The sequence below is a fragment of the Callorhinchus milii genome, unplaced genomic scaffold (assembly GCF_018977255.1).
Source record: "Callorhinchus milii isolate IMCB2004 unplaced genomic scaffold, IMCB_Cmil_1.0 Scaffold33, whole genome shotgun sequence".
Taxonomy (NCBI): domain Eukaryota; kingdom Metazoa; phylum Chordata; class Chondrichthyes; order Chimaeriformes; family Callorhinchidae; genus Callorhinchus; species Callorhinchus milii.
In genome coordinates, this window is record NW_024704774.1 from 1,358,114 (window position 1) to 1,384,350 (window position 26,237).

Genomic DNA, 26,237 nt, shown 5'->3' on the forward strand with positions numbered 1-26,237 from the left:
CAGCTTGGCCCTCTCTGTCCCTTCTCTCTCCGCTTACCTCTTTCTCTTCCTCACCCTCAAACCCTCCACTTTGCCTATCTCTCCCCCTTCACTTTCCCAATATTAATTTATCTCTCTCCCGCTCATTCCCTCCACCTTACCCCTCTTTATCTCTTCTCTCTTCCTCTCTCTCCCCCTCAATCTATCAACCTTGCCCCCTTTTCCCACTCTGTCCCCCAACAATCCCCCCACCATACTCTCTTTCTCCACCCTCCTCCCTCATCCTCTCACTCAATCCCCCACATTTCCCCCTCTCTCCCACCCCATCTCAACCTCTCAATCCCTTCACATTGCCCTCACTCTCACACTGTTTTCCCCCTCTCTCCCCTCAGTACTGTGATGGCAGGAAGTGGGTTTCGTAAAGACGAAAATTAGGCTGAAGTGTTTTCTTCCTCCAAACTAAAGAAGTCTTTCCAGTATACGTTGAGGAACTGGGGCCAATCAGCATCAGAGAAGAGTTCGCGTCACCAGAAAGCGGGCAGACAAGCAAACAGACTGAGGCTTTGTAAGTCAGTGTGTCTGAAGCAGAAACGGCAATTGACCATTCCCTTTGTTGTTAACAGGAGATCGGCAGCTCAGAGAGAGAGGGAGAGAGAAAGACAAAAGGACCAGGAGATGGCAATTCACACTCGTCAGCGACTGGACAAAGAGAGCAGCACGAAGGTAGGCTCAGGGCATCAATGACATCAACATCGTCATTTAAATTAATGTCTATAATCAACAACCGGTCACTTTACATCTGGAGATTTGTGGAGTCCTGTAGCTTGCCACAGGAATAACAAGGACAACTTGCGTTTACAGATAGCCCATTATGTGAGTTACGTTCCCGGAACGTTTGGCAGTGGTGGAGTCCGACCCGAGCCTGGGGGAGAGGGTGGGGGGAGCTGAGCGTAAGCTCCATCAAAAATGAAGGTCTTTAGGCAGGATTTGAAATTGGGGAGGGAGGGGGCAAGGCGGAGGGTTTGTGGGAGAGTGTTCGTTGCGTCGTTACTGAAGGCACCGCCATCAATAGTGGTGCGGAGGGTACGAGGGACAAACAGGAGGCTTGGGCCGGCTGAGCAGAAGCAGTGGGTAGTGGAGTGGGCAGTTAGCAGGGCGCAGAGGTAGGGAGCTGCGAGTGAATGAAGTCATTTGAAAACGAGTGAGAGGATCTTGAAATCGAAGTTGAAACTTTGTGGTTAGACCATTCGTCTCGCAGTTGAGAGGGCCGTGGTTCGATTCCCGTGAATAGCAAAACCTTTGGCAAGTTTCATTACTCCACAAACACACTTCTGTTTATATAATAATGCGCAATAATTATTCTTGCATCTGATATAGCGCTTTTCACGTATTCTAGACGTCTCAAAGCACTTCACAGAATATAATGTAAGGTGAATTTCCCCTCTGTCTGTATACATATCTGTATATCTCTCCGTGTTTCTGTGTTTCTGTGTGAGTCTCTCTCTGTTTCTCTATATGTGTGTGGGTACGTCTCTGTATCACTCGCTCTGGGTCTATATCTCTCTGTCTCTGTCTGTGTGTGTATATTTCCTTTGACTCTGTCTCTGTGTGTCTCTGTGTTCCAGAATAATAAGTCTCAATGAGGCCCAGAGAGGAAATTGTGTGTTTGTGGAAAGGCTGCTGTTTCTCTGTTAAAAATCTGCTGTTCTGGGCTGTGTGGGCAACGACCAATTATGGTGACACAAATGATCTCAATACAAATTAAATTTACAGCACTTACTAGCAGGATTTACACCTATCCTAGATTCTCAACTTTACGATTTACAGTGAAACAAATGGCTCCAGTTTGAGCCGTTGATGTATGTTGATGGCTTAGTCAAGTGTTTTGATTGATATATTGTTTATGCTCTTTGCTGTCGTGCTGTGACTGTCAGCTGCAGAGAGGAACAGGAGTTTGTGAGTTCAACTCTGCACGTCCACAGTGGTTAGTTACCCCAGCGCCTGGTTTCCTGTCTTTCTGTACAAGCAACGTGTCAGGCACAGAACAAGAAGCTGGGGTTTTAGTTGATTGAAAACCCTCTAAATTCACCCAGTGGCCAACTATGGAGCAGGGAGGGGAGGGGTGGGGGCGGTGGGATTTCAGTGCTTACATTATGCGCTATATCTGTCTCTGCCTGTGTGTGTGTGAGTGTGTATGGGTGTAAGGTGGGCAGTGCCCACACTGTGTGCTGTCTCTTATCAGACCTGTGTGTGACACCAGGAGCATTTAAACCAGACAGTCCTGACAATCAGCTGTTAGTTTAACAACAAAATATATGTTGAGTTTCAGATATATTATATTCAAGCAAACTAATCCTTGAACAGAAACAAACGCTATTGACTATTATCGCGTTACAGATGTGATAGCAGCTGCCCCTTTTGGCGGAGTAGGGTGCGGCGGACATTTCTGCGGTGCCCTCTTTGGTGGAGGGACCAAAGCTGCCCCATTTCGGTGTCCTGCCCCCTTTAAGTGCACAGTTGCCAAATAGCTCTTATACCCCCCTCTCTGTAGTGCTCCTCTTTATGGGAAGTGTGGATAGGTTAACAACACACGTGATGCACGCACATTTTTTGGGATATATCGTTTAAACTCAATTAGGAAACGCTGTCTGTGACCTGCTAACCCCGTATCAGCCTATATATGTCAACCCACACGTAGCTGTTCCTGAAACCCCTTTAAAACTGAGCAATTTATTGTATGTTGCCTCTCCCCCTTCTTGCTCCTATAATGCATCATCTCACAATACTCTACAATAAACTTCATCTGACGTGCGTCTGCCTAATTCACCAGCCTGTCTTTGTCCTGCTGTCACCTGCTGCCATTCTCCTCTCTGCTTATCACATTCCTAATTTCCGTGTCATCTGCCAACTTCAAAATGTTGCTTTTTATATTCAATTCATTCACATATATCAAAAAGAGTAGTGAAACTCCTACCGAACCATGGGGGACACCAAAGTGCACAGTCTGAAAATAAATCATTTTAAACCGAATGGCCTCTTTTTGTGCTGTACGATTCTCTGAGTCTATGATCCTCTGTCCAGTTGAATCACTTTACTTTGCCCCCTCTCTCCCCACTCTTTCTCCCCCATTTTCTTACTCTCTCTACACTCCCTGTACACAACACACACCCACGCAGCCCTCGACATGCAGAGCACACAATGTGGGTCTGCCCTACCGAAACACAGAGACACACCCGCAGCCCTGGTCATGCAGATCTCAGTGTGGGGGCAATGCCCGCTCTGTTCCCTGGCTATCCACAGTGAGAAGTCGGAGGGTTTTCAGTCAACAACTGAACCCCGGCTTCTTGTCCTGCATCTGTCTCATTGCTTGCACATAAAGACAGGAAACCAGGCACCTGGGTAACTAACCACAACGGACGCGCAGAGCTGAACTCACAGCCTCTTGCTCCTCTCGGCTGCTGACAGTCACAGCAAGAGAACAGAGAGCAAAAACAATATGTCAATCAAACACAACTGAAATATACCATCAACAAATAGCAACAGCTCAAACTGGGGCCGATTGTTTCATTGACAATCGGACGGCTGAGAATATAGATTTGGTGTAAATCTTCTTACTTTGAGCTGTAAAACCATGTTGTATTTTCAACGTATGTGGCAGCATACACAGGGCGTTAGACACACAACCCAGGAATGTAGATTATATCTTTATTAACGGAGAGACACACACACTGCAGTAGCCAGTCAGGGCTGGGGTGTTCAGGCTGGGGTGTGCTGATTGGGCTGGGATGGTGTGGCCGTCTCGGCTTTCGTCGGGTGGCCAGACTGGGTTGGCGTGGCAGGCTGGGTTGCCGTGGGGTTGTGTGACCAGGCTGGAGTGACCAGGTTGGGTTAAGCTGGGGTGACTAGGCGTGTGTGATCACCCCAGGCCAGGACAAGGCCTAAACTGCTTGCCGGACACTGTTTGGCCATTGCTCACACGCCGCATTGAATCTGCACCAGAAGTCGAGCCTCACAATTTTCTCTGCTGCTCCATTATGTCATTGGGCACCTAGTGATGGCATCACCGCATCTGAGAGGGGTCTCCCCTCAATCCCACCACTTTGCCCCTCTTTCCACACACTCTCTGCGCTCTATCTCCATCCGTCTCCCCTTTCTCTCTAACCTGTCTCCCACCCCTCACTCTCAATCTTCTCTTTCCTATTTTTTCTCCTCTTTTCTCCCCCCGCTGTCCCATTCTTTCTGCCTCTCTCTCCCCCCTCTCTTCCACTCCCTCCCCCCTCACCCGCTGCACTTTCTCCCCCTCTTCCCCCCATCTTCCCTTCTCTCTTCCTCTCTCTTCTCACCCTCTCTATGATCTCTCTCCGCACTGTGTCGCTCCCCTCTCTCCCATTCTATCTTCCACACTGTCTACCCTTCTGTCCGCCTCTCCCCTCTTTCTCCCACTATCTCTCATCCTTTCTCCTCGTTTGTCTTTCCCTCAATCCCTCCACTTAGCTTCCTCCCTTTCCCGCTCTATCCAGCTGAGATCCTCCACTTTGCCAGCTCTCTCCCAATCGGTTCCCCCTCTCTCCCCTCAATCACTCCGCGTTGCCACATTCTATCAGCCCCCACTCTCCCTTAATCCACCACACTTGAACCACCCCTCTACGCCTCCCTCTTCCCGATTATCACCCACTTCTTCCTCCCCCCGACTCTCCGCTCTCTCATCCTCTCTCTTTCTCTCAAACTCTCCGCTTTGCTCCCGCTCTCCCCCCTCTCTCACCCCCTCATCCCCATTTCGCCCCCCTTTCTCCCCCTCTCCTTCACCCTCTCCTCGTTTCTACGCCCCCTCTCCCTCCCTCGCTCCGTCTCTCTCTCTCCCCCCTCTCCTCACTCTCCATCTCTTTTCAGCTCAATCCCTCCACATTGCCCCTTCGCTCTCCCTCTCTTTCCCTCGAAATCCCTCCAGCTTGCCCCTCTCTGTCCCTTCGCTGTCCCCTTACCTCTTCCTCTTCCTCACCCTCAAACCCTCCACGTTGCCTATCTCTCCCACTTCACTCTCCCAATCTTAATTTATCTCTCTCCCTCTCAATCCCTCCACCTTACCGCTCTTTATCTCTTCTCTCTTCCTCTCTCTCCCCTTGAATCTCTCCACCTTGCCCCACCACTTCAGCTCTCTCCACTTCTTTCTCCCCCTCAATCTATCCAGCTTCCCCCTTCTCCCACTCTGTCCCCCAACAATCCCCCCACTTTGCTCTCCTCCTCCATCCTTCTCCCTCATCCTCCCCTCAATCCCCCGCATTGCCCCCTCTCTCCCATCGCATCTCTGCCTCTCAATCCCTTCACATTGCCCTCACTCTCCCACTGTTTTCCCCCTCTCTCCCCAAAGTACTCTGATGGCAGGAGGTGGGTTTCGTAAAGATGAAAATTAGGCTGAGTGTTTTCTTCCTCCAAACCAAAGAAGTCTTTCCAGTATACGTTGAGGAACTGGGGCCAATCAGCATCAGAGAAGAGATCGCGTCACCAGAAAGCGGGCAGACAAACAAATAGACTGAGGCTTTGTAAATCAGTGTGTCTGAAGCAGAAACAGCAACTGACCATTCCCTTTGTTGTGATCAGGAGATCGGCAGCTCAGAGAGAGAAGGAGAGTGAAAGACAAAAGGACCAGGGGGTGGCAATTCACACTCGTCAGCGACTGGACATAGAGAGCAGCACCAAGGTAGCCTGAGGGCATCAATGACATCAACATCGTCTTTTAAATTAATGCTTAACCTCAGCAACCGGTCCCTTTACATCTGGAGATTTGTGGAGTCCTGTAGCTTGCAACAGCAATAACAAGGACAACTTGCGTTTACACATAGCCCATTATGTCGGTTAGGTTCCCGGAACGTTTGGCAGTGGTGGAGTCCGACCCCGAGCCTGGGGGAGAGGGTGTGAGTAGGTGAGCGTAAGCTCCATCAAAAATGAAGGTCTTTAGGCAGGATTTGAAATTGGGGAGGGAGTGGGCAAGGCGGAGGGTTTGTAGGAGAGTGTTCGTTGCGTCGTTACTGAAGGCACCGCCATCAATAGTGGAGCGGAGGGTACGAGGGACAAACAGGAGGCTTGGGCCGGCTGAGCAGAAGCAGTGGGTAGTGGAGTGGGCAGTTAGCAGGGCGCAGAGGTAGGGAGCTGCGAGTGAATGAAGTCATTTGAAAACGAGTGAGAGGATCTTGAAATCGAAGTTGAAACTTTGTGGTTAGACCATTCGTCTCGCAGTTGAGAGGGCCGTGGTTCGATTCCCGTGAAGGGCAAAACCTTTGGCAAGTTTCATTACTCCACAAACACACTTCTGTTTATATAGTAATGCACAATACTTATTCTTGCATCTGATATAGCGCTTTTCACGTCTTCTAGACGTCTCAAAGCGCTTCACAGAATATACTGTTAGGTGAATTTGCGCTCTGTCTCTATGCATATCTGTAGGTCTCTCCGTATGTCTATGTTTCTGTGGGAGTCTCTCTCTGTTTCTCTGTATTTGTGTGTGTATGTCTCAGTATCAATCGCTCTGGGTCTATATCTCGCTGTTTCTGTCTGTGTGTGTATATTTCGCTCTGACTCTGTCTCTGTGTGTCTCTGTGTTCCAGAATACTAAGTCTCACTGAGGCCCAGAGAGGAAATTGTGTGTTTGTGGAAAGGCTGCTTTTTCCCTGTTAAAAATCTGCTCTGCTGGGCTGTGTGAGTAACGCCCGATTATGGCGACACAAATGATCCCTACACAAGTTAAATTTACAGCACTTACTAGCAGGATTGACACCTAGCCTAGATTCTCAACCTTCCGATTTTCAGTGAAACAAATGGCCTCAGTTTGAGCCGTTGATGTATGTTGATGGCTTATTCAAGTGTTTTGATTGATATATAGTTTATGCTCTTTGCTCTCGTGCTGTGACTGTCAGCAGCAGAGAGGAAGAAGAGTTTGTGAGTTCAACTCTGCACGTCCACTGTGGTTAGTTACCACAGCGCCTGGTTTCCTGTCTTTTTGTACAAGCAACGTGTCTGACACAGAACAAGAAGCTGGGGATTTAGTTGATTGAAAACCCTCTAAATTCTCCCAGTGGCCAACTATGGAGCTGGGAGGGTAGCGGTGGGGGCGGTAGGATTTCAGTGCTTACATTATCCGCTATATCTGTCTCTGCCTGTGTGTGTGTGAGTGTGTATGTGTTTCGGGAGGGCAGTGCCCACACTGTGTGCTGTCTCTTATCAGACCTGTGTGTGAGACCAGGAGCATTTAAACCAGAAAGTCCTGACAATCAGCTGTTAGTTTAGCAACAAAATATATATTGAGTTTCAGATATAATATATTCAAGCAAACTAATCCTTGAAGAGAAACAAACGCTATTGAGTATTATCGCGTTACAGGTGTGACAGCAGCTGCCCCTTGTGGCGGATTAGGGTGCGGCGGACATTTCTGCGGTCTCCTCTTTGGTGGAGGGACCAAAGCTGCCCCATTTCGGTGTCCTGCCCCCTTTACAGTGCACAGTTGCCAAATAGCTCTTATAACCCCCTCTCTGTAGTGCTCCTCTTTATGGGAAGTGTGGATAGGTTAACAACACACGTGATGCACGCACATTTTTTGGGATTTTGCGTTTATACTCAGTTAGGAAACGCTGTCTGTGACCTGCTAAGCCCGTATCAGCCTATATATGTCAACCCACACGTAGCTGTTCCTGAAACCCCTTTAAAACTGAGCCATTTATTGTATGTTGCCTCTCCCCATTCTTGCTCCCATAATGCATCATCTCACACTACTCTACAGTAAACTTCATCTGACGTGCGTCTGCCTAATTCACCAGCCTGTCTTTGTCCTGCTGTCACCTGCTGCCATTCTCCTCTCTGCTTATCACATTCCTAATTTTCGTGTCATCTGCAAACTTCAAAATGTTGCTGTTTATAATCAATTCATTCACATATAATCCTAATAATCCTTGCATTTGATATAGCGCTTTTCACGTCGGGAGGACGTCCCAAAGCGCTTCACAGAACACACTGTAAAGTGTATTGACTCTATATTTGTGGGCGAACGCGGCAGCCAATTGCGCACAGCAATGTCCCACAAACTGTCGTAGATTGAAAATGACCAATTTATTATTGTTTTTGGTTTTGGAGGGATTATTATTAGGCTCTGTGTGGAGTAAGGAAACTTGCACAAGGTTTGGCCCTCTGCCTGGAATTCAACTCAGGTCTCTCGCTTGCAAAGCGAGTGCTCTAAGCACTGAGCTACAGGACTCTTAAATATATCATATATATATATATATATATATGTCAAAAAGAGCAGTGGAACTAGTACCGACCCATGGGGGACACCAAAGTACAGTCTGAAAATAAACCATTTACTACCGAATGGCCTCTTTTGGTGCTGTACGATTCTATGAGTTTATGTTTCTCTGTCCAGTTGAATCCCTCTACTTTGCCTCCTCTCTCCCGACTCTTTTTCCCCCATTCTCTTACTTTCTCTACACTCCCTGTACACAAACACACACCCACGCAGCCCTCGACATGCAGAACACACAATGTGGGGCTGCCCTACCGAAACACAGAGACACACCCGCAGCCCTGGTCATGCAGGTCTCAGTGTGTGGGCTATGCCCTCTCTGTTCGCTGGCTATCCACAGTGAGATGTCGGAGGGTTTTCAGTCAACAACTGAACCCCGGCTTCTTGTGCTGCATCTGTCTGATTGCTTGCACATGAAGACAGGAAACCAGGCACCTGGGTAACTAACCACAACGGACGCGCAGAGCTGAACTCACAGCCTCTTGCTCCTCTCGGCTGCTGACAGTCACAGCAAGAGAACAAAGAGCAAAAACAATATGTCAATCAAACACAACTAAAATATACCCTCAGCACATAGCAACAGCTCAAACTGGGGCCGATTGTTTCTTTGACAATCGGACGGCTGAGAATATAGATTTGGCGTAAATCTTCTTACTTTGAGCTGTAAAACCATATTGTATTTTGAACCTTTGTGGCAGCATAAACAGGGCGTTAGACACACAACCCAGGAATGTAGATTATATCTTTATTAACGGAGAAACACACACACTGGAGTGGCCAGGCAGGGCTGGGGTGATCAAGCTGGGGTGTGCTGATTGGGTTGGGATGGTGTGGCCGTCTCGGCTTTCGTCTGGTGGCCAGACTGGGTTGGCGTGGCAGGCTGGGCTGCGGTGGGGTTGTGTGACCAGGTTGGGTTGGGCTGGGGTGGCTAGGCTTGGGTGATCAGCCCAGGCCAGGACAAGGCCTAAACTGCTTGCCGGACACAGTTTGGCCATTGCTCACTCGCCGCATTGAATCTGCACCAGAAGTCGAGCCTCACCATTTTCTCTGCTGCTCCATTATGTCACTGGGTACCTAGTGATGTCATTACCGCATCTGGGAGGGGAGGAGAAGCGCCTGCGCACGCGCGTCGGCTGTCGCTCCCTCAATCCCTCCACTTTATCCCTCTTTCCACACTCTCTCTCCGCGCTATCTCCCTCCCTCTCCCCTTTCTCTCTACCCTGTCTCCCACCCCTCTCTCTCAATCCTCCCTTTCCTATTCTCTCTCCTCTCGTCTCCCCCCGCTGTCCCATTCTTTCTGCCTCTGTCTCCCCCCTCTCGCTCCCTCCTCTCTCTCCCACATGTTCTCACCCCTCTCTGCCACACTCTCTCCCGCTCTCTCCCCCTCAATCCCTGCACTTTGCCCCCTCTCTCCTCCCTCTCTCCCCATCTCTCCTATCTCTTCCTCCACTCTCCCCTCTCTCTTCAACTCCCTCACCCCTCTCCCCCTACACTTTCTCCCCCTCTACCCCCATCTTCCCCTCTCTCTTCCTCTCCTCATATTCATTTCATTCACATATATCAAAAAGAGCAGTGGAACTAATACCGAACCATGGGGGACACCAAAGTACAGAGTCTGAAAATAAACCGTTTACTACTAGCCGTTGCTTCCTGTCTCCCAGACAATTTCATGTCCATCCTGCCACTACCCCGTTTATCCAGTGAGCTTCAATTTTGCTAACTAGTGTAATATGTGGTACCTTCTCGAACAACTTCTGAAAATCTATATTCACTACATCAACTGCACTACCTTCATGAAACCTCTCCGTTATATCATCAAAGTGCTCAATTAAGTTTGTCAGACACGATTTGCCCTTAACAAATCTGCCTTGACTGTCGTTAATTAGCTCATGTTTTTCTAAGTGAAAATTGATTTTGTTACTGTTTGAGGTCTCGAGAAGTTTCCCCACCACTAACGTTATGCTGTCTGGCTTGTAGTTGCCAGGTTTATCCCTCTCCCATTTTTTGAACAGGCTACTAATACTTGCAACCCTCCAGTGCTGAGGCACTACTCCCATATCCGATGAGGTTTGAAGTATTGTGGCCAGAGCCTGTACTATTTCCACCTGAACTTCGCTCAGCAATCAAAGATACATCTCATCTTTGAAGTACCATCTCGCTATCTATTTTGATACTGTCCAATTTGTTTACCTCCTTCTCCTTTACTGTGACATTGGCGTCATCTTCTTATGTGAATACAGAATCAAAGTACTCATTCAATACAGCAGTGCTTCCACAAGAAGTTTTCCGTTCTGGTCCCTAATCGGCCCCGCCCTTCCTTTGACCATCCTTTTGCTCTTTATTTGTTATTTGTTCGTTGACTCAATTTTTAATCTGGTTCCCTTTTGAAAGTCAATATAAATGCTGCCACAACCACTGCTCCCGCAGGACACTCCAGATCATCACTGCTTTGTGGGTGAAAAAAAGTTCTCCTGATCTCTACCAATCCTCCTTTCAATATATACCTCTCTTTCACAGGTTACCTCTGGCAGGTGTTGAATTCCGTACTGAGGGCTGGCCTAACTGTACACTTTACAACTTGAGTGTGTGTCTCTTTGCTCAGTTGGTAGCTCTCTCGCCTGTGAGTGAGAAGGTTGTGGATCTAAGACCCGCAACCTATGACGAAATCGTGAGGAGATCCAGAGCTGCTTTGGATATAAGTGCACATGACAAGGAAGTAACAGGCCAACCAAGGACAGTTAATTCATTAACTGTATATCTGTGTAACCACATCAACTATCTATAAATCGCTCCATTTAATACTGATCTCAGTTGCAGTATGGGAGGATGCTTTTCGGTACTGTGCTGCAGAAGACAAAGCATCCAGGCCACGGATTGTTCCACTAGATGGGCTGTTATACAGGAAAGTGATCGGCCAACAGAGGGCGGTATAGGTGATGGTTACCGGCCAACGGCGAGCGCTACAATTGATGGTAAACAGGCAACAGATGGTGCTGTAGGTGTTGGTAACCGGAAAACAGAGGGCGCTACAAGTGATGGTGACCGACCAACGGAGGGCAACATATTTGATGGTAACCAGATAACAAATGCCACTACAGATGATGGTATTCAGCCTACAGAGGGCGCAACAGTTGATGGTAACCAGCCAACAGATGGGAGAATGTACGAACCCACAAGAGCCGCAGAAACATGTGGGTACACACAGATGCTTTACAACCCAAGTGCTTCTCCTCCACAAATGACTTCTCGTACAGCCCCTTAACCATTTTGGGCAGCGTTCCTCAGGGCTCTGCCCTTGATCGACTCCTCAGCAAAATTTACATGCTCCCTCTTGGTGACATCATCTGAGACATGGGGTCAATCCACATGTATGCGGACGTCACTTAAGTTTACCTCCGGCCTCCACTCATTAATCCAGGACCACTGCTGTTCTGCCATATTGGCTGTCAGACATGAAGTCCTGGATGAGAGCTAATTATTTGAGGTAAAGATCGAGGCTCTCCTGATTGGGTTCCGTCAGCGCCTCCTCACCTCAGATGTTGACAGCATCACAATCCATGGTTGCACACTCAACCTTGCTAAGCCACTCCGGAAGCTTTTACTCTTGTTTGACTCTCAACCATCCTTTCTTCCCCACATTCGTGTCAGGACACGGTCTATCCCACCTCCGCAAATGGCGCAGCTCCTCCACCGCCTTACCCTTCAAGCCGCCTAAATTCTCATCTATGCAATCGTCATATCAAGGCTTGACTACGCAAACACTCGGATGATCAGGCCTTCAGCCTCTCTTCCCCTACGCTTTGGAATTCCATCCCTTTCCGTTTGATTCACTCCTTCCCTTGCGTTTTTCAAGGCCCATTTCGAGACCTACGTCTTCGTCCGTGCCTTTATTCACCCGCCTATAAACCCCAACCGCCTTACACCCCTCCTGCTGATGGAGGAAGTTAAGAGCGGATGGAAGCTGAGAATTGGTGGGATATGAAAGACGTTGAGGACTGAGAGGGGGTGGGAGTCGACGTAAGACTGGGACTAGTTGTGATAAGATTGGGGAGTGGGACTAGGTGGAGTAAGAGCTGGGGATTGGACGAATTGAGGTAAGAGTGGGAAAGTGGGGCTAGTTGAGGTACGAGCAGCAGAGTGGGACTAGTTGGGGTAACGATAGGGGAGTTGGACTAGTTGAGGTAACATCGGGAGAGTTGGACTAGTTGGGGTAAGAGCGGGGGAGGTGGACTAGTTGGGCAGGAGCAGAATAGTGGAGCTACTTCGGGTAAGAGTAGGGGAGTGGGACTGTTTGGGGTTAGAGTGGGTCTAGTGGAGCTAGTTGGGGTAAAAGCGGGGGTGAGGGATTAGTTGGGTTAACAACAGGGGAGATAGACTATTGGGGTAAGAACGAAAGAGTGGGGACGAGTTTGGGTAAAGGTGGGGCAGATGGTTTAGTTCGGTTAAGAGCAGAGGAATAGGGCTAGTTGGGGTAATAATGGGGGAGAGGGGGTTAGTTGGGGTAATAGTGGGGGAGAGGGTTTAGTTGGGGGAAAGGCGTGGAAGAGCATTTAGTTGTGGTAAAAGTGGGGGAGAAGATTAATTGGGGAAAGAGTGGGGGGAGGGCTCAGTTGGGTTAAGAGCGTGAGAGACGGGTTAGTTGCGGTAAGAATAGGGGAGAGGGCTCAGTTGGGGTAACAGTGGGGGAGAGGCGTTAGCTGGGTTAAGAGCGGGGCAGCGGCACTCGTTGGGGTAAGAACAGCGGTGTTGGATTAGTTGGGGTAAGAGCGGCGAAGTGGGGACTAGTTGGGGTAAGAATCCGGGAGAGGGGTTAGTTGGGTTAAGAGCAGAGGAATAGTACTAGTTGTGTTAAAATCGGGGAGGGGCTTAGTTGGAGTAATAGCGGGGCAGTGGGACTAGTTGAGTTAAGAACAGGGGAGTTGGAGTAGTTGTGGTAAAAGCGAGGGAGTGGTGTTAGTTGAAGTAAGAGAAGGGGAGAGGGCTTAATTGAGGTAATAATGGGGAAGAGGCGTTATTTGGGATAAGTGTTGGGGAGAGGGGTTTGTTGGGGTAAGAGCGGGGAAGAGGTGTTACTTGCGGTAAGAATGGGGCAGAGGGATTCGCTTGGAGTAAGGGTAGGCGAGAGATGTCAGTTGGGCTAAATGTGGGAGAAAGGGCTTAATTGGGGTAAGCGCGCTAGGGGTGGGGGCGCAGGGGGGGCTAAGTCGGTTAATTGTGGGGGAGTTGGCTCAGTTTGGGTTAAGAGCAGGGGAGAGGGCTTAATTGGGGAAATAGTGGGGGAGAGAGGTTAGTTGGGGTAAATGTAGGGGAGAGGGATTAGTTGGGAAAAGTGTGTGGGAGACGGGTTTGTTGGGGTAAGACTAGAGGAGATAGGTTCGTTGCGGTAAGTGCGGGGGAGGGGTCTTAGTTGGTGTATGAGTAGGCGAGAGAGTTTAGTCGTTGTAAGTGCGGGGAAAGGGCTAAGTTAGGGCAATATTTGGGAGCAGGGTTTAGTTGAGGTAAGAGTTGGGAGAGGGATTAGTTGGGGTAAGTGTGGGGGAGAGGTTTAGTTGGGGTAAGAGTGGGGGGAGGGTTTCGTTGGTGTAAGAGTGGAAAAGAGGGGCTATTTGGTAGCGTTTTCAAAGGGCCAGAATAGGTATGATGAGCTGCAAGTTTGCATAATTGTATGAAAAGCTATCCGCCGACCTTACCGCTGTGACTGCACCTCCCACACCATTCACCCCATCTCTCTCCCAGCTCGGGCTCTCACTTCTTTCTTGTAATGTGGTTTGAGACAATCTCCTCAACGCCAGAGTCTCTTTCCGGAGCTCTGAGAGAATGTGGGAATCATTTGTGGAAATGATGCCTATTTTACCAAACTGAACAAAATGATGTCAGAAATCCAGGACCAAGGTGATATGTGAGGTTCCACTGGGATCCATTCTGTGGTGAGTGACACACTTTGCTGCAATAGAATTGAGACGCCGTTCTTTCAATCTAATGCCATTCACTCTATACAAACAGGTGCCAATCTAGTGAAGGACGCGACTCGTGCTCGGAGTGTAACAGAAGTCCCCAGTGATCTGACAGGTTTGTGACTTGTACAAGATTGAAACCAGTCGATCACTTCTGGGAAACACATTTAGATATTTTACCATTCACTGGTGATTTGCATTCACTACACATGAGTGGTCAGAGAGGAGGAGGGATGAGAGGAGGGAGGGGAGGAGGGAGTAAGGAGCGAGAAAGGAGGGATAAAGGAGAGAGGTGGATGGAGGAGGCGTTGGAGGAATGGAGTGGGAGGTGGGAGTGGAGCAAGCAGTGGACGGATGGCAGCAGGGAGGGAAGGAATGGAGGCAGGGGAAGAAAGAGAGGGAGGGAGAGGGAGCGTAGTAGGTAGGGAATCAGGAAGAGGAGGACGGAAGATGGAGGGGTGGGAGGGGAGGAGGAAAGAGAGCAGGGAGCGGGTGGAGGGAGGGCTGAAGGAGGAGAGAGATGAGGAAGGAGGGGGAGGGGAGCGAGCGGATGAGGGAAGGGAAGTATGGTGGAGGGAGGAGGAGGAAGAATGAAAGGAGGAAAGCGTGAGGGAGGAGAAGGATGGAGGAGTGGAGGGGAGAGGATGAGGGAAGTTGAGGAGTTGGGGTAGGAGAGAGCGCAGGAGAGGAGTTTAGTGGTAGGTGGAGGAGAGATGTGGAGGAGTTAGAGGAGGAAGAGCGGTGGAGGGAAGGGGAGGAGGGACGGGAGGATGGAGGGTTCTGATCCTTATTGGATTGCTCAATTACTTCAGCCAATATGGATTTGTAAACATCTTTCTCACAATAAGTCAGGGATGGCTTCTCGTAAGTCATCATAAAATGTATTGAATACCTCTCGTGGTGTGAGTGTAATTCGCATTGTTTAACCTTTATTTTCCCGACTCAGCTACTATTCTTATTGTCTCAGATCCTGAGGTTGTGGGTTCAAGTTCACATCAACAGGACCCGTTGACGTTCAAATGCAGTACTGGGATGTTCAGCACTGTCAGAGATGCGTCACTGGGACATTAATCCTGTCAGATCCTGTCTGGCCTCTTCAGCTGGAAGTTAAAGATCCCGTGGTATTGATTGAAAAGAGAAGAGCGTTTCTCTCTCCACGTGTCCTGGCCAACAATCCCTCAAATCGGTTTGTGCAGTCACTTACCGGCTGTTTCTGGGACGTTGCTGGGCGCAAATTGGCTGCTGAGTTGGCCCACAAAACATTGTATATTAATCCTGGGATTTGTGGGTGAGGAGAGGCAGGAATATTTTCGCAAGTACTTTGAAGATCAGGAGGTGGCGGCTGCTGTTTACAGCCACAGAACGAGCTCCTGTCCACCATGTGCTACAACCCGTCCTACTGCTGGATCCTCGCTATGTCTCTGGGTCCCTTCTTTGCACGGAAACACAGCAACAAAGAGCGAGTGCCCAAGACTGTCACACAACTCTTCTCCTATTATATTTACCACATTCTAATGCATCACAGTGTCAAGACGGAAAGCCCCCGTGTTGCAATGCGGAACATTGGTGACATGGCCTTCACTGGAGTCTCCCAGAGAAAGATTGTCTTTAATACTGAAGATCTGAAAAAATCTAACCTCCAACCTTCCCAGTTCCACTCTGGCTTTCTCTTTGAACTTATTGAGAGAGAGTCTTCAGAGCACAGCGTGGTCTATACATTTCCGCACCTCACCATCCAGGAGTTTGTAGCTGCACTCGCTCAGTTCCTGTCTCCAGATCTCGGAACCATCAGGAGATGTCTGGATTTTGCTGACAGAGAGGAGGACGGTTCATTTGAGATATTCCTACGCTTTGTTGCGGGTCTCTCCTCCCCACAGGCAGGTCATCCACTGGCGGAGTTTCTGGGTCCATTTGAGAATGAAACAACCCGCGCGGTGATCGATTGGCTGAAAGAGAAGGTTAAAGCTCAGGTCAGAGACACAGAGACCATCACTGGGAAAAGGAAGCTGCTGAACACACTCCACTACCTGTTTGAGTCCCAGAACCAAGCCCTGGCACAGCTCACACTGGGCTCTGAACAAACACTGATGTTCGGTGGTGGCTCTTCAGGCAAGCATATACACTGACACCGATAGATTGTGTTGTGGTGTCTCAGGCCATTGGACTATGTGACACAATAAAACTACTGGATCTGAGGAGCTGTTACATTCAGAATGAGGGTCTCCAGCGTCTGGTTCCTGCTCTGCACAAGTGTCAGGAGTTGGTGTAAGTTCACTTTGTTTGTAAACCTTATTGTTACATTTCTTATTTCAAAGCTATTCTCCAGGACATTACTGACATTAAACACTAGCTGATCAATGGAAAATTGTATCGCACAGCACAACAGTGGGAGACACTACGGAGGCGTCACACAACATAATCCTGCAATCTGGGATTAGGAGGTGCTCAACACCATGAGCCCTTTGGTGACATTCCCAGATTGCTGATGTTATTGTGATTGGTTCCTGATTCCCGACTGGAATACGCACTTTACTGACTAGATTGTACATGTTTCCAGGTCAGACAGAACGTAGTTTGGGCACAAAGACGTCATTAAGTGGTTCTGGTTCATTTATACAGGAGAGGTTTCTCATCGCCTCGGCGTCACTGCCACAAGCAGAACCTTGTAAATTCTTACCCTCTGATCTTTTCCCAGCCCAGGGCATAGAGCTCACTCCGCTGTACCATGTAGTTGTGCCGGAGGCTTCCTGTTTCCTCTCCTACTGCTAGCAACACGTCCCCATGGTGGGGGCCGGTCGCACCATCAGCCTCGCTGTCCCCACCCTCTGGAACTCCATCCCGTAGCCCCTCCCCATTACCCTTCCCTCACCTCATTCAAAGCCCATCTCAAACCCATTCGTTTCAGTCACCCCCACCCCAATCCCCTGCCTTCCAATCCTCTCTGATTCCAAACCCAGCTCAGGTGCAAACCCCTATCATTGTCCTCCCGCTCCTGAATGTCCTCTAGGAAGATTGCCTCACAGCTTTATAGCCACTTACACACTCAACCTTCTCATTTCACAAGGCTCTCAATAGACAGGAGTTGGTATGCATCATTCGGAGCAGGAGATTCCCTCCAGCCACTTGCGGATTGACCAGGTTATACAATTGCTCACTCGCTCGCTCGGTCTATGATCCTGAGTGAATGTGGCCCGGCACCTCACGGCCTGAACAGCCGCTATGGTAACAGCTGGTCGCACTGTCCTGTCCTTACACCCAGGTCACTTATGCTGTTAAATCGGGCTCTGCTTACGAGCCGCCGGGCAAGCTGGTAAACTAGGCTAAGTGACTGTAAATTCTGAGGCCTTGCAGTCCAGGAGCATCTATGCAAGGCTTTGTTTTGCACTTGGAGTCGAAGGGTCAGGCACCTCTTTAGCGTGTCACACACAAGGGGTGAGAGAATCCATAGGAAGCTTTCTTTGATCTGGACGGCAGCTCGTGGGACGGAGGATAGTTGGCTGTTCAGGGCGGGGAGTGAGTGAGTGCTGTGGGGCCAGTGCTCTTGGAAATAGAGTTCGAGAGAGGCCTAGATGGGGCATGAGCCAACCCAGAGACCTGCAACACTGCGTGGTATGAGTGGGAAGCAGTGGTGTTTTCCAACGCCATCCCGACGTAAAAAATGCTAAAGATGCCATTTTTTTTTACTGTGGTTGCCATAGAGACTGGGGGCCACTCGAACATTCTAACTCATCGTTGTAAAACTCGGAGACATTAGCCGAAGTGAATAACATATAAATTTCAGCTGCTTTCCATGACTTAGGAACGATGTTTCTGTTTGCACGTTGGGGTGTGTCTGACTCTGGTTCCAGCCCATTTAGACTTGCTCCCCTCGTGAAAGGCGACTGTAAATAAATGTCAATTTGTATTGTGTTGTTACAATACATTCACTGTGTTTCTGTCTCTGTGTCCAGCCTGTGGGACAATAATCTGGGAGAACCTGGAGTGAAGCTTCTGTGTGAGGTTCTGAGGAAACCGGAGAATAAAATACAGAGACTGGAGTGAGTAACAGATTCTGGAATTTTATCACACGGGAAAATCTCAGAGGCCTCCAGTGGCCATAAATATACACAACAATTGACATCTTACAGGTCACAGTCAGTGTCGGTATCAACTCTTGCAACCCTCTGTTCCTCACAGTCCTCAGTGCATACACCGCTCTGATAATCCCAGCTCTAAATACACTGAAAACGTCTCTCCAAAACAGCCCTGCCCTCACATGTGGCCAGGCCTCAGCCCCTCCTCTCTCAAGCCCCAGAATGAATGGCCTGGAGCCAGATGCCTCACAGCTTGATACCCACCTATATCCACCCCCTGATCAAACCCCTGGGATCCCAAAAGGCAGAATATGCAGTCCACCATTGGGAGAAGGAGACTCCTTCCACTCATTGGCTGATTGACCATGTTACACACTAACTCGCACGGCCTGACTCCTGACAATATGTGGCCCGGCTCCTCACGTCCTGAGGAGCCGCCCATGACAGCAGTTGGTTCCATTGTCCAGTCCCCACACGGAGGTCACTTATACTGTTATAAGCGGCTCTCAATAACGGCCGTGGTGAATGCTGGTAAACTGGGTCCTCGGACAGTAAAGTCTGAGGACCTGCAGTGCAGATGCAGCTGTTGGGGGCTTTGTGTTGTAATGGGTGGTGGATTGTCAGTTACCACTTTACTGAGTAACACACAGCGGTGAGGGAGCCGCTAGAAAGCACACTTTGCGCTGGACGTTAGCTCGAGGAGGACCTGCTGTCCTGAGGACGGGACATAGGAAGCCCGTAGCCTAGTCTCATGGACCAGAGGAGAATTGGCTATTGAGTGCAGAGAGTGGTTGCTGTGTGGCCTGAGCTGCTGGAACCATAGTAGGAGAGAGGCCTAGAGGGGCAGGACCCAAAGTAGGGAACTGCAACAATGGGGGTGTGAGCGAGGGGAGGAAGTTGTGCTTAGCAACATTACCAACCTGTCCGCTCCCTCCTCAGGGGGGCACTGACCTGCTCCATGCCCCCCGCCCTTCCCGCTCCACCATCAGCGGCCTTACCTTCAGCTTCTCTGCCCCCACCCTCTGGAACTCCAACACGGAGACCCTCAGCCCGGCCCCCTCCCTAAACATCTTCAAAGCCGGTCTGGAAACCTTCTTTGTCAGCCCCCTCCCACCACAATTCCCTGCCCTTCAATCTTCACTCATCGCAACATCCAGCTCTGGTGCAAAGCCCTCATTTTCCAGCCTTAGGACGTCATCGTGATGTGAAAGGCGCTAAAAATACAACTTGGAAATATTTTCACACAACGAATTGTTCGGATTTAGAATCAATGCCTGAATGTGTGATCGAAGGAGATTCGGTAACAACTTTTAAGAGAGAAGCAGGAGGGGAGGACAGTGCTTTCGGGTGAGAGCAGGCCTACCTGGAGAGAGCGGTGGAGTGGGGTTGATTTGGTAAAGGTCTTTTCAAAGAGTAGCCACAGACACGATGGGCCGAATGGCCTCCTTCCATACGGTATAATTCTATCATTATATGCCTCTGTGAATGTATGTGTGTCTGAACAGGGACACAGTACCTTGGCACTTGCTCCCCACGCGAAAGGCGACTATATATGTACATATATGCCAGCTTGTATTTTATTGTTACACTATATTCACAATGTTTCTGTCTCTGTGTCAAGCCTGTGGGGCAATGATGTGAAAGATTCTGGAGTGAAGCGACTGTGCGAGGCTCTGAGGAACCCTGAGTGTAAAATACAGATACTGGAGTAAGTAATACAGACTTGTTGAGTAACAGACTTGAGTAATTAACATAAAAATTGTGGACTTGTCGTCAGTAACTGGTTGGGGATGGGTGAGGTGTGGGGGACTGCTGGAAACCCGCGGGAAATTTCCCAGACGGAGCTCTCCCTCACAGCGGATGTTATTTAGCTTCAGCTGGTCATAGCCCAGCAGTCTGGGGTGCCTTGGCCACGAACTGTGCCAACGTACCCCTTAATCCTGAGTGGATGTGCCAGTTCCGCACTCAGGGACTTTTTCACATGTAGATGGCAAACATGTCACATGCTGTCTCAGACTGCCCAGCGCATTACCAATGTATCTGATAGCAATCAATGTTCGTTTGACTCTGATTCCTGTAGCTCTCTATGTCTCTGATATCCAGCTTGAAGAATAACTAATAATAATAATAATAATACACCTTCCATTTTATACAATGCTTCATCACGTCATCGTTATGTCTGAAAGCGCTTCATAGAATATAATCTTAAGCTAAGTGACTGTATAGTTTGTGAGTGAAACGCAGCAACCAATTGCGCACAGCAGTATCCCACACAAAGTCGTGGATTCAGCGACAACATTGTTTATTTATTTTCAAGGAATTTATCCCTAGAAAACCAATATGCCAATTGACTAACATCCGGGATCGGAGTCCTGTAGCTCAGTGGTTAGAGCACTCGCTTTGCAAGTGAGAGACCTGAGTTCAATTCCAGGCAGAGGGCGAAACCTCGGGCAAGTTGCCTTACTCCACACAGAGCCTAATAATAATCCCTCCAAAAAACAACAACAAAAAAAATTGCTCTTTTTCAATCTACGACTGTTTGTGGGACATTGCTGTGTGGAATTGGCTGCCGCGTTCGCCCACAAATATACAGTCAATTCACTTTACAGTGTGTTCTGTGAAGCGATTTGGGACGTCCCCCCGACGTTAAAAGCGCTATATCAAATGCAAGGATTATTATTATTATTATTATTTATTGCTTGGTAAACATTGGCTGGTGGAGCGTGTAAGAAAACTTGCCCAGTGTTTTGCTGGGAATCAAACCCAGGTCTCTCGCTTGCGAGGCGAGTGCTCTATCCACTGAATTAGGTAATGATCACTGTGTTTACTATGATTTCGCTCATTTTCCTGGGTCTTTGATCTCCAGGCTCTGGGGTAACGATCTGACAGCTGATTGTACCGAGGATCTCGTCTCTGCTCTCAGTACAAACCGCTCACTGACAGAGCTGAATCTGAGTGATAATGAACTGGGAGATTCAGGAGTAAAGCGACTGTGTGAGGCTTTGAGGAACCTGGAGTGTAAGATACAGAGACTGGGGTAAGTTATCGACAACAACAACAACAATTTTCCATTTATAGAGCGCCTTTCACGTCGGGAGGACGTCCCAAGGCGCTGTATAGTTGGGTCAGGACCCGAGCAAGGGGGAAATGGTCAGGGTGAGGGGAGGGAAGGGAGGGACCGAGGAGGGGGTAGAGAGTTGAGAGGGAAGCCGAAGGCTCGGTCAAAGAGAAAGAACTTGAGACCGGCCTTGAAGGAGGAAAGGGAGGAGGCAAGGCGGGCACTGGGTGATAGAGTTCCAGAGCCTCGGGCCTGAGAGGCTGAAGGCCCGGCCACCGATGGTAGGGCGGTGGGGGCGGGGGATGTGGATCAGACCCGAGTCAGAGGAACTGAGGGTACGGGCAGGTAGGGACTGAGATAGTAGGTCGGATAGGTGTATATATATATATATATATATATATATAGACGGTGTGAGAATATAATATTCCGAGGCTATAATATCAGCTCCTCTCCCAGATCACTCCAGCCAGGAAAAACAGCCCCGTTTATCCCAACCAAAAGCTCCTGTCCCAGATCTGTCAATCGCTCCATCCCTCCATCCCTACCTCCCTCCTTCCATCCCTCCCTCCCTCCCTCCCTCTTTCCTTCCTTCCTTCCTTCCTCCCTCCATTCCTCCCTCACTCCATCCTTCCCTCCACACACTGGGAACGGTAACAACATTAATAATAATCACAGACAGAATATTAATTGCCTTTGATTTAACGACTCATCACATCACCCAGACGTCTCCAAGTACTTCACAGGACACACTGCGCAGTGTAGTGACTGTGTGTTCTGTATGCCAAACCGACGATTATTGTAGTCAAACGTGCGAAGCTACGACTGTGTTTTGTGGTTGCAATATCACCTGCTGAGTGTTTGACACTTGTGTGTGTGGCTGCCTTGTACAGAGCTCACTCTCTCCACACAGGGAGGAACCTTCCCTTCTCAACTAATCCTGTAGAGCAGCGATGGACAACTAGCTGCCCTGGAACACATTGCACCAACGTAAAATAATCCCTCCCCTCACCCTGCGAGCCCCAAGCTGCTCATCCCAGCTGTAGATGATTGGGGTCAGACACTAGTAGACCAGGCTCTGGGGTGTTCGGGTGGGGGCACAGTGTGTGTTGTGGTGACGGCTGGAGTTTAACCAGAGAAACCTCCACAGTTTGTCATTGTGAACAATGTCTCGCTTCTCTCTCCTTTTCCATCTGGAACTGCCCCATTATGTATCAGGCTCTGGCTTCCACTGAGGCCTGGAATGGCCCAGACTCACTTCTATACATTGTGTTTCCTTTGATCCCTGTTGTCTCTGTGTCTCTGTCTCCAGGCTGGAGAATAATAATATTCTTTGCATTTGATATAGCGCCTTATCCTGTCAGCGAGAAGGCTCAAAACGCTTCACAGGACTTTATAGTCACAGGACTATAGACTTTATGAACAACGTAAATAGTAAACTACATGGTATTTCCACTGACCTCTGTTATATCTATGTGTCTCTGTTCTCCAGGCTGGACAGTAACAGTCTGAACGCTGACTGCCCTGATGATACGGTCTCTGCTCTCATTTCAAGCCTCTCGCTGAGATAGCTGAACCTGAGGTCTAACTCCTTCACAGACGACCCTGTTCCCGATCTCCGTCGCCTCATGCAGATCTGCACCAGCCTGAAGGAGATTTGGTGGGTGTTTGTGTCAGTGTTTAATGTGATAGACACACAGAGAAAGAGCTGGTTATCGGAATGGAAGCAGTTTGAGGGATTTATTTCTTTATTAAACTGCGACATGAACAGTTTACAGTTTATATTGTTATCAGATAGCTTTTGCTGTTTAATGTGTTTCAGGCTTGAGGGGAATCAGTTCAGTAAACCCGGAAAGAGACAACTGAATTCACTGCAGGAATCCAGAGCTCGACTGAGTTTGAGAGTGTGATCTCAGCCATGAGGAGGGTCCAGAGACTGTTTAATATTAACTGTATTGTCTTCCTATATAATACTAAACACTTTATACTCAGTGCATAATATTCAGTGTATAATAATCCATATCTAATATTCAGCACTTTATACACAGTGTATAATGCTCAGTGTAAAATAATCCATTATAAATCATATCACACACTTTATACTCAGTTTATAATACTTAGTATATAATCATACAAAAAAGTAAACACTTTATGCTCAATGTATAATAATCAGTGTATAATAATAATAATAGGCTTTGCATTTATTGTAGCGATTTTTACGTCTTCTAAACGTCTCAAAGCGCTTCACAGAACAGACTGTAACGTGAATTGACCTTATATTTGTGGGCGAAACGCGGCAGCCAATTCCAACCTATGCATCTCGAAAAAGACCATCTGGAACCACTTCTTCATCTCCTTTCACATCCCTCTCCCATCCACAAAGGCCTAAACCATACTTTTCCACCCATGAAAGAGGCTTCCCCCCGAGATCCTCAAAAAGCTCCTCTCATCAGTAGACCTCCTATCCCTCTGGTAAGCTGCTCCATGATTGCCTCGCCTTCTACCTTCAACTCCCTCGTCCCCTTGAAATCCAGGACAGTCTCAAATCCCATCCGCTCCTCCTGGTACAACAGCCACCTGCGATCCCTAAAATCCCAAATCCGTCTCCTCGAGTGTGGGTGGCAGAAAACCAGCCTCACGGTTCACCACCAATTATGGCTAGATTACCTTCACACCTACTGCCGCTCCCTTTCGGAAGCAGAAACTGTGCACGCATCATACATCATACTGGGGGGAACAATAACTTCAAAATCCTATTCTCCACTGCCAAATACTTCCTCCGTGACCGCTCAAGCCCCTAAATCATCACATAATAATAATAGTAAAAATAATAATCCTTGCATTTGATATAGCGCTTTTCACATCGGGAGGACATCCCAAAGCGCTTCACAGAACACACTGTAAAGTGAATTGACTGTATATTTGTGGGCGAACGCGGCAGCCAATTGCGCACAGCAATGTCCCACAAACAGTCGTAGATTGAAAATGACCAATTTATTATTCTTTTCGGTTTTGGAGGGATTATTATTTGGCTCTGTGTGGAGTAAGGAAACTTGCCCAATGTTTCGCCCTCTGCCTGGAATTGAACTCAGGTCTCTCGCTTGCAAAGCGCGTGCTCTCACCACTGAGGTACAGGACTCCTAACGCAAAGTGCGATCTACGCATGGATACGTAAAATTTAAATCATCCGCCTGGCTGCTTCTCCCCTATGCCCCATGTCGCCTATCACATCCCCCATTTCGGCTCCCTCACCCAGCCCTCCGCTACTACCTCGGCCCCGATCCTACATTAGTTTCCTCCATCACCCTTCTTCTCTCTTATCCAGCATCACACCAACGAAAACCACCTCGACCCCCTCGATCCCTGCAACCTCGGCTACTACCGCCCTATCTGTGACCAGGGCTCCCTCTGGCTCCCCGTCCTCCTGGACCTCTCCGCCATTTTCGACAAGAAAGCTGCCCTCGATCCCTCCAAACTCCCCCATATCCGGTCCATGACCAGAATCGCTTTCTCCCACGTCCACCACAAAATCCAGCTCATGCAAAGCTCCAACGCCCACATTCTCAACCGCACCAAACTTCATACCCCAATTACTCCTTCTCAAACAGCACTGGCACTCTACCACAGAGTGGATCGACTCCAAGATTCTCATTCTCGTCTTTAGGTATCTCCATTCCTTGCCCCACCTCCCCATCTCTCTAATTTCCTCTGTCCTCACTGCAGTACAAGCTGCGTCCGCTCTACTGGGTCCTGCCTCCTCCGCGCCCCACCGAATTTTCCGCTCCACTATCGGCAGCCCTGCCTTCAGACACAACGTCCTGAATCTTTGGAGCTCCCTCCCTCAACCCGTTGTCCTAGCTCCCTCTTTTCCGACCTTCCTTTCCTACCGCGCCGAGGCCTTTGGCTGCGCCATTGTTAAGCTCTTAGATTCCGCCCGACCTGGTAGGCGCGTTATAAATGCAAGTTGTTGTTATCTGAGTCCACTTGAGCTGCTCAACAGACGATTATCCAAATCAAAAATACTGTGGAACTTGTTTCACATACTCAAACACCAACATTTAGGTGTCCGTTTCCGAATCACACAAAGTTTTGTCACAGGAAGGACATTGGTTGCCAAGAACAAAAAGAGCGTACCGATCTTGAAGCATACGTTTGTAACACTGAGCTACATAAATCACAATCACATGTTCATCTCCACAAGTTCATGACACACAACTGCCTTTGTCAACTCCAACTTTGAACCCATCTCCTGCTGTTATGACCGATAGATTGTCAGCCATAAAGTGGTGCACGAACTGGCAGTTTCTTCAAATCAATGTTCATCATACTGTTAATGCTGTTGTACAGATGGTTTTACTTGTGGCTATAACAGGCCTGGACTCTGTATAAACGGAATGGTTTCTGTATAACAGGCCTGTTTTCTGCATAATAGACCTGGTTTCTGCATAACAGACTGGTATCTGTATAACTGTTCTGGTCTCTGTATGATAGTACTATTTTCTGTATAAGAGGCCTCCTTTCTGTATGACAGACCTGATCTTTTCAATATAGGCCCGTTCTCTGTATAACAGGCCAGAACTATGTATAAAAAGCCTTGGCTCTCTAACAGGAGCCTGTTTTTTTACAGCAGGCCCCGTTACTCTATTGGGTTCCACGTCCCTTTATAATAAGCATGGTTTATATATGACAGGTTTGTTCTCTGTATGACATATCTCGTCCCTGTGAAATAAACCTGTTGTCCATACAGTGAGACTAGTCCTGGTCTCTGAATAACAAGCATGGTCTATGCGTAACAGGCCTGTTCAAGCTCTAATAATAATATTCCTTGCATTTGATATAGTGCATTATCAGGCCTTCGAGGCATCACCAAGTGCGTCACAAAATATATT

The 26,237-nt window shown here is 48.6% G+C and overlaps 1 protein-coding gene and 1 long non-coding RNA gene across 2 annotated transcripts; both read left to right on the plus strand.

Moving 5' to 3' along the window:
• Positions 1–15,378: 15,378 nt before the first annotated feature.
• Positions 15,379–19,989, plus strand: LOC103191513 (NLR family CARD domain-containing protein 3-like). The gene is made up of 3 exons (XM_007912505.2): positions 15,379–16,485; positions 18,171–18,257; positions 19,915–19,989. The coding sequence occupies exon 1, from the start codon at positions 15,600–15,602 to the stop codon at positions 16,344–16,346; it is 747 nt and encodes a 248-aa protein (XP_007910696.1). The 5' UTR covers positions 15,379–15,599; the 3' UTR covers positions 16,347–16,485; positions 18,171–18,257; positions 19,915–19,989.
• A 1,176-nt stretch (positions 19,990–21,165) lies between these two features.
• On the plus strand, positions 21,166–23,520 carry LOC121851369. The gene is made up of 3 exons (XR_006085892.1): positions 21,166–21,330; positions 22,841–23,008; positions 23,171–23,520. It is a non-coding gene; the product is annotated as an uncharacterized LOC121851369 (long non-coding RNA).
• Positions 23,521–26,237: the final 2,717 nt, after the last annotated feature.